This window comes from Stigmatopora nigra, chromosome 6 (assembly GCF_051989575.1).
Source record: "Stigmatopora nigra isolate UIUO_SnigA chromosome 6, RoL_Snig_1.1, whole genome shotgun sequence".
Classification (NCBI taxonomy): Eukaryota; Metazoa; Chordata; class Actinopteri; order Syngnathiformes; family Syngnathidae; genus Stigmatopora; species Stigmatopora nigra.
In genome coordinates, this window is record NC_135513.1 from 3305709 (window position 1) to 3314598 (window position 8890).

General features: G+C 39.7%; 1 protein-coding gene across 1 annotated transcript; it reads left to right on the top strand.

The window, feature by feature from the left end:
* The first annotated feature begins 1147 nt into the window (after window positions 1-1147).
* tmed1b (transmembrane p24 trafficking protein 1b) lies at window positions 1148-7695 on the top strand. Its single transcript, XM_077719853.1, has 5 exons — window positions 1148-1423; window positions 4886-4983; window positions 5080-5269; window positions 6769-6936; window positions 7010-7695. Exons 1-5 carry the CDS (start codon window positions 1196-1198, stop codon window positions 7058-7060), a joined length of 735 nt encoding a protein of 244 aa, XP_077575979.1. The 5' UTR covers window positions 1148-1195; the 3' UTR covers window positions 7061-7695.
* The last annotated feature ends 1195 nt before the right edge of the window (window positions 7696-8890 follow it).

Sequence of the window (8890 nt, forward strand, 5' to 3'; positions counted from 1 at the left end):
ATATATATATATATATATATATATATATATATATATATATATATATATATATATATATATATATATATATATATATATATATATATCAGGAGTGGCCAGAGGAAACCCACGCAGGCCCTGGGAGAACATGGCGCGAGTCGTTAGCGCGTCGACCTCACAGCTCTGGGTTCAAATCCAAGTCACGTCCACCTGTGTGGAGTTCGCATGTTCTCCTTGGGCCTGTGTGGGTTTCCTCCGGGTACTCCAGTTTCCTCCTGCATTCCAAAGAAATCGCATGGTAGGCTGATTGGACACTAAATTGCCCCTGTAGTTGTGGTATAGGTGTGAGTGTGCAAGCTTGTCCGTCTGCTTGTGCCCTGCGATTGGCTAGCCACCGATCGAAGCTGTGCCCCGCCTCTGGCCTGGAGACAGTTTGGATTGGTTCCAACACCCCCGAGACCACAATGAGGATTCAGAAAATGAGATTAGAATTCAATTGTAGTCTGCTTTGGGAGCCTTGAGGTCTCTCGTCAAATTGGCGGAAGCTGTGCTGAAGAGTGCCCTGTCGCCAGATCTGAATGCTCTGAATGGCTCTTGATCTCTTCCGTAATGCTTTGAGTGCGATGGAAGTCGCTCAAAACTGTAATTCCCTGCTGATAACCGATGTTTAAGTCTGAATGGTTATATTTGACGTTAAATCCGAATTTGACGAACAAATTGCAAAAAGTCACAAAACACATGAAAAGAGTGCAAAGTATGGAGAGCCTTTTGCCGCTGCATTTAGCCTCAAATAGATGGGTAAACTTAACCATAAAAAACACGTATACTAGTTTTTCTGAACATGATTGTGATCATTTTAATACTAATATTGTGCAACACTGTCTCTTAGTGGTCAAATTATAGCAAGTCTGACAAACCAACCAGCTAAAATGGACAACGAACTCCCACGAGTAGGTAAAAATAGATAGATTTTGACTTTGTTGTTGTTAAAAGTTTTGAATACTTATGTAAGTATATTTTTCGTCCATATTGTAAATGAAATGATAAAGTTTACAAAGGCGAAGAGGGCAAAATTATAGCTTTATACGGTTATTTACGATAGGGGAACTTTATTTTCAGTGATTGGTTAGAAAATGCCAAGACGTCCTCTGTAATTGGGTGTTTCCGTCCAATCACAGTACCAGAAAGTTCTCCTGCGGAAGAATGGTGTCAGGGAATGTCTACTGTAACCTGCAAGCGTGTTTTAGCTAATATTTTCATCATGGTGTTTCTCGTTAGGATACAAAAACGATTGCTGATCCTCATTTTATTCGGATGGTGCTTTGGGCTGGGATTCGCCTTTGGAGAAGAGAACAGCGAGTTCACTTTCCTTTTGCAATCTGGGAAATCAGATTGTTTCTTCCAACGAGCAATACAAAATGGTACGATGGAGGTCGAATATCAGGTAACCCCCACATTCGCTCATAATCTTATTTTTATCTATCCGTCACTTTCTACCTCCTGAACTGAGATTAACTACCTATTTCCTCCTACCGTTGAGAACGCTTGACAACGACAGCTCTGTGAATCAAAATCAAGCAAATGACTATTGAAATCGAGTGTAATATTAAAAACAAGGGAAATCAAGTAAAGAAATGGAATTTAGAGTCTAGAAAGCATTTTTATCCACTAGCTCTATATAAGACTTTTTTTAAATGTTCTGTCTAAAAGGGTTGTGAACTCTATAAAATGCATGAATGTACATATGACGAAGCAGGCGTCTTCAGTAGAATGGAAATGCATTGCATAGTCTCATTTTATCTCGCCTTATCATCTTGAGGGCCGCGGGGGGTGCTGGAGGCTATCCCAGCTGACTCCGGGCAAGAGGCGGTCATAGGGCACAAGGAGACGGACAACCATGCACACTCACAGCCATACCTAGGGGCAATTTAGAGTGTTCAATCAGCCTACTATGTATGTTTTTTGGAATATGGGTGGGAACCCACGCAGGCCCAAGGAGAACATGCAAACTCCGCACAGGTGGACGTGCCTGGATTTATGCCCAGGACTCCAGAACTTTGAGGCCGACGCGCTAACCACTCGCGCACCGGGCCGCCCATATTGCATAGTATACTCATAAATAAATAGATGTCCACACTCTTCCACAAAGGGGCTAATATAGATTAAAAGGAGAGAATGGTAGCCTATTTTTTTGTCATTTCACTTTCAAATGATTTAAAATTTGACATTAAAAAAGTATTACAAATTCCTCATGCTATTTTCACATTAAAAAATTAAAGTATAATCTCTTTGAAGTTTTTTTTTTTTTTTTGTTTTTTTTGTACACATTAGTGCACCCTAAATCATTGTAAAATTCTATCATCACTTTTTAATTTTTGCAACCCTTGCCAGCCATTATTAAAATGTTACTACCGTATTTTTGGGACTGTAAGTCGCACCTGACCAGACAAAAAATACACAATAAAGAGATAACTAAAGTAAAAGTCATACTGGAGTATAAGTTGCAAAATAACTACTGTGATCTTTCACTACTTTGCGGCTTCACCATTCGCAGCTTCAACTCATCCCGTTTTTTTTTATGTTAAGTATATGCAGTTGTGGTCAAAAGTTTACATACACTTGTGAAGAACATAATGTCATGGCTCTCTTGAGTTTCCTGTTATTTCAACAACTCTGATTTTTCTCTGATAGAGTGATTGGAACAGATACTTTTTTATCACAAAAAAAACATTCATTAAGTTTGGTTCTTTTATGAGTCTATTATGGGTTAAGAGAAAAAGTGATCAAATCTGCTGGGTCAGAAATACTCATACAACAACACGAATTAGCAATTTTGGTGACTTAGAAAGTTGTGTCAGTGAAATGAGCTTCATAGCATGGCCTCTTAACTTCTTGAGAGTGATTATAAGACTACAGCTGGTGACTTCTCCGAGGGCATTTAAATAGGACTCATTGGATGCAAATGCCCACAAACGTAGAACGGGAAAGTCAAAGGAGCTCAGCATGCATCTGAAAAGGCGAATCCTTGACTTGAACAAGTCAGGAAAGTCACTTGGAGCCATTTCAAAGCAGCTGCAGGTCCCAATTGTTTGTAAGTATAAAGTGTATTGCACTGTTTTGTCACTACCACGATCAGGAAGAAAACGCAAGCTATCACCTGTTGCGGAGAGAAAATTGCTCAGGAGGGTGAAGATTCAACTGAGAATCACCAAAAAGCAGATCAGCCAAGAATTAGAAGCTGCTGGAACACAGGTGTCAGTGTCCACAGTCGAGCGTGTTTTGCATCTCCATTTGACTGAGAGGCTACCGTGCAAGAAGGAAGCCCTTGCTTAAAAAGCGGCACCTTAAGGCTCAATTGAAGTTTGCTACTGATCACATGGACAAAGATAAGACCTTCCGGAGGAAAGTTCTTTGGTCAAACAAAATAAAAATAGAGCTGTTTGGCCACAATGCCCAGCAATATGTTTGGAGGAGAAAAGGTGAGGCCTTTAACCCCAAGTACACCATGCCTACCGTCAAGCATAGTGGTGGTAGTATTGTGCTGTGGGGCTGTATGCTGCCAATAGAACTGGTGCTTTACAGAGAGTAAATGGAAAAATAAAGAAGGAGGATTGCCTTCAAATTCTTCAAGATAACCTAAAGTCATCAGCCCGAAGATTGGGTCTTGGGCGCAGTTGGGTGTTCCAACAGGACAATGACCCCAAACACACATCAAAAGTGGTAATGGAATGGCTTAATCAGGCTAGAATTAAGATTTTTAAATGGCCTTCCCAAAGTCCTGACTTGAACCTGATTGGGAACTTGTGGACAATGCTGAAGTCCATGTAAGAAAGCCATCAAATTTAACTGAACTGCACCAATTCTGTCAAACGGTGTTTGGGGACCACTGATCTAATGCGTCATAAATTAATCTACCGTGCGTTCCAAAGAGAATGAAGAAACGGACATTCGGTAATCACGAGGACTAAAATCATCGTTAAGATGGAGAATGCCCTTGCAGGAGAAGATAATTCCCCAGGATACCAACATGGTTAGAACTGGCAGACCAAGAGGCAGTGAAACGATATATCAAGGAAGAGTTCACTAACATAATTCAGGAAAATGGTTGGTGATTTTCTGGGACTGAGACTGGCTTTTTTGTAGGAGGATGCCTTCATGGACATTCTTATCAAAAGATGAACTGAACGGGCAGATAATCACGTGTGGGGATGCTGCTGGCTTCATGGGATAGCCAGGCTTAATCTACAAGTTTGACCATCATCATTCTTTAAGAAATAAGAAAAAAGCCTTGATGCATGTTTACTGGATGAGCAACCGGAAAGCCTGGATCACGAAAGCCTTCAGAAATGACTGGTGATGAAACTGTCCTTAAAGGTCTTAACTGTGCAGCGGGACTTGGACTAAAACTCCCATTAACCTGTTTATTTTTTAATTTATATCAAGCGCAGAGGAACTATTTTCACTGAGTACAGTATTTAAAGTATTTATATAATTTCTATAATGAAGATTATATTTATACATTAAAGTCTTCATATGCTTATAGCAGTAAGATTTAAAAAATACACTTCTTGATAATTGTACTTGTATTTTTTGTAGTATGGTAGTAACAACTAGGGTGATCCTACTTTGCGTTTTTTCGATTGTTGCGGCCATGTCTGGTCTATATTATCCGCGATATTTAAGGAATTACTAGTACAAAAAAACCCAACATAACAGGTGGTTAGAGAGGAAAAAAACTCGCGCTGGAATATTAGATGGAGGCCCAGCCAAACTGAAACAAGTGTGAATTATAGCCTGAAAAATACCATTATTCCACTCATGTTTCCCTTGTCTGCTTGTGTTTCTATTAGTTTAGAAGCTAAAATGTTTGTGTGTATCTGGTTTTGTGTTTTTGTTAAAATATCAGGTGATAGGAGGAGCTGGCATGGACGTGGATTTCACCATCCTTAACCCAGAAGGCATCCCCATGGTTGAAGAGACTCGTCGCTCTGATGGCGTTCACGTGTAAGTGCAGCCTCAAATCACATCCAGATCCACACGCCTGTACCCGAAAGCATCACTTTATTCATGGGTAACATTGTGATTTCGTCCTTTACCCAGGGTGGAGCCCACAGTGGAGGGAGACTATCAAGTGTGCTTTGATAACAGCTTCAGCCACTTCTCGGAGAAGATGGTGTTCTTTGAGCTTTACGTCGACGGGCAAGGAGGAAATGTGGATGTTGAAGAAGATTGGGGTGGTTTAGAAGAGGTGGATGAAAACATGTTGCAGTATAAGCTACAGGATATGAGGGTGAGCTCACATATGCATGAATTCCAACACAGTACCTTAAGCATTGCAGTGGCTTATGTAAGTGACACACTTAACATCATTGTTTGAGATCCTATGTGGATTTGTGCGTTGACCTACACTTAGAAGGCCAATGTTACATTTTGCCTGAGAGTAGGCATATAATTTCTTTCCTTTGTTTGGCCGACCCCAAAAAGGTGAGCTTTGAGCGGTTGGGAAAGAAAAGCCTACTGCCTAGGGCCCGCAGGCTGGTTGTTCTTGTGGTGCTTCAGTTTTTTTCATTACAGACTTTTATTCGCAATTTTTATGTGCATTGAAGCACAATAAATGACATTGCCACAATCTGCCAAAGAGTGCCACATTTTGGGCTAAATAACTACTTTACGCCTGATACAAGAATACATTTCCTTCGTTTGGTGCAGCCCAACGATATTATAGTCTATACTAGTCTCTGGCGGTCTGTATATACTAGTCTTGGGCAGCCACGGTAGCTGCGCAAAGTGCAACATGTTGTATTTTTGTTTTTCATCCAAACATGTTTGAAAACAACAATAGGGCACACAGTGCATTTTGGTCATTAAAACCCCAAATTAGGTTTTAACAAGATCAATGAATCTATCATTGAATATGTATACCAGGGGTGGCTAAGTTTGGTCTTCGAGAGCCCCTATCCAGTCTGTTTTCCATGTCTCCCTCCACCAACACACCTGAATTAAATAATCTGGATCGGTATCAAGCTTTTGGACATCTTGATGATGAGTTCATTCAGGTGTGGTAGAGGAGAGAAATATGGAAAACAGACCCGAAGGGGCTCTTGAGGACCGGACTTGGCCACCCTGATGCAACCTAATCTCTTGAATATCGCGATTTATGTAGACCAGACATGGCCGCGATAATTTTTTTTTGAAAAACGCAAAGTAGGATAACCCTTTTTGCTGGAGTCAATCCCAGCTGTCTCCGGGCCAGAGGCGGGGGACACCCTGAATTGGTGGCCAGCCAATCGCAGGGCACAAGGAGACAAACAACATTGCACGCCCACACTCATACCTAGGGGCAATTTATAGTGTCGAATCAGTTGACCAGACTTTAGTCTTTAGACTGTGGAAGGAGACCAGAGCACCCAGAGGAAACCCACGTAGTCCCAGGGAAAACATGCAAACTACACACAGGTGGACATGACCTGGATTTTAACCCAGGACCCCAGAGCAGTGAGGCTGACGCGCTAATCACTCGCCAAACCGAGCCGCCCCACATTAGCTGGGCAGCTGAGTAAACATATGAACACACACACCTTAAGATCTTAAAATGTTTGGCAACATTTTCTCATTAAGGCTTTTTTGTAATCTGAATATTTTATTGTTGAGACATTTGTAAGTAGAGGTACCACTTTGTGTATATATAATTGCATACTGACCACTGACTGATGGGTTGAAATGGGCTGTGTTGAATGAACTGTGTGTTGAAAACCAGACAGAATGGCCTGTTTCTATTCACCTTCTCAGGAATACATGGACTCTTTACACAAACGTCTTGAGCGTAGTCGGCAGATGCAAGCAGTCTTGCGAGCCTCTGAGGCGAGAGACCGAAACCTTCTGGAAGACAATTTGTGGAGAGTCTCGTTTTGGTCATGTGCTTCTGTACTAGTGATGGTCTGCGTGGCTTTAACACAGGTAATATGTCCATTAATACAAATAATCTGTCATATGTCTGGTGTTTAACATATTGTCACCCCTCCCGTTTTAGGTCTACACTGTGCGGAAACTATTTGACGATAAGCGGAGAGTGTGTACATAGAAGGAACTTTTCCAAAAGAGTAAAACAGTCTGGGGAGATTACAATCCACTAGATCGGTGGATGTATTCACCCTGTTAGGATCATGTGATGAGGTTTACATCTGAAATGCCTGAATCGGAGCAATAATAGTTTGCAATTGTTTCTTCATTGGTGGCCTTTGTTTTTATAGTGCCTTGGTGATGTGAAATCTGACAAAAAATGGACACCAAAACTTTAAAAGGCAGTGCAGTATGCTTTTCTGTTAAAAATGTTGTTTCTGTACAATCATTTTATTTTTTTGCTTGAGGTGGAAGCTCAGTGACTTGTTTAACCTCTCAGCCTAAATGTGGCAATAGTGCAATAATCCTGTAATGTATCTACCATTTTCTTTTTTAAAACCATTTTTTTATATCACCTCCAAAAGCTGAAAATGATGATACTCGACCTTTGTGATTTATCATTTTATTTTGCGTTTGGTGGATGGTAGTTAAAGTTAAAACATTTTCATGGGATTGTAGCAGTTTTAATGTTTTTGTGAGAAAAGATGACCGTCTTGAATATTAAATAAAAATTGTGCTGTGCTTTCAGCTATTTAAACAATAATTTGACTTTGTATAGCAATGCACTTTTTGCAAATAAACCAGTTATAAAATGTTTGTTTTTGCTTTTTTTGAAGAAAAGTTGAAAGTGAATTGATTGTAGATTTAATATATACTTAAACATTAAAAAAAAAACACAATTTAATTTTGATTAACCAATTTCCACCACCTTGAATATTTTAAAACATTCAATAATTTTGAATTTAGCTTGGAAATTAGTGTTTAATGACTTGGTATGTTGTACTTGAAGGGCTATTGATTAGACTAACCTTTCTATGAAATCTACAGATGCAGCTCCATGTGTAATTTCTTGCTTAGATAAATCATTAGATGCACATGCATTGATTCTACCTTTATCACTTTCTTAAACCAGGATTGGCAGTGAGAAGTGTTGTAAATTATTTGCTATAAAAATTAACTTAAATGTTTGTGTCATATCCAAAAGATATTCTCCCAACAAAATGTGGGATGTTTTATGCTTGCAGACTAAAGTGATAGGGACTAATTTGATCATTGTATCTGGGCAGAGGCTTCACAATAATGGGTGAAAAACAGCTAGTAACTCTGGGTCTTTGTTGTATAAACAATTTAGCTGTGTTCTAGCAGTTGTGAAGCTTTTACTAATTTGATAATTCCTGGCTTGTCTAGACATCCTGAACAAATGTTTAGGTTAATGCCCACTTTGGGTGGAGGCAATGAAGGCTAAGAAATGGACTCAGAACAAGAATTAACGCCATTAAAGAGCACTGGTCATGGAATCTTCAATAATGTCTTGACCATATTTTTGTTAACACTCATATCACCAGATCTTTCAGAACAAATAAAAGAACATCCAACAGAAGCCAACTTTGTTGGCTGAGTTGCTCTGCCAGGGTCACCTCACCTATAGTTGCTACAAGAGAAGTATGGAGGTCGTCTGAGGGTAAAAAAGCAATATCTGTTTTCAATTGAAGAAGCAAATACAGAATACCCAGTAAAACTATTGTCATACATTTTAGTTGCCATTCCAGCTTTATGTTCGCTCCATGTTATATTGTCTTTATTCTGTTGCACATACCAATTGTATTTATTAACATCAGACTAAAACAGAAATAGCAGTAGTACAGATGTTCCTATTTGATGCAAACATAAATCAGATGTTACCTGCGTTTACTTGATATGTAAATCAAACGAGAACTTAGTGTATCACCTTGTGCACATGACTAATTAGGATGTAAAGTCAACACACCCAGAGAAGTTATAGCCAAAAGAG

Bases quoted from the DNA above. Each gene is read 5' to 3' on its own strand.
- tmed1b (XM_077719853.1), top strand. From the start codon at position 1,196: ATGTCTACTGTAACCTGCAAGCGTGTTTTAGCTAATATTTTCATCATG. The intron at 5,270-6,768 runs GTGAGCTCACAT...TCACCTTCTCAG, and splicing joins ATAAGCTACAGGATATGAGG to GAATACATGGACTCTTTACA. The intron at 6,937-7,009 runs GTAATATGTCCA...CTCCCGTTTTAG, and splicing joins TCTGCGTGGCTTTAACACAG to GTCTACACTGTGCGGAAACT.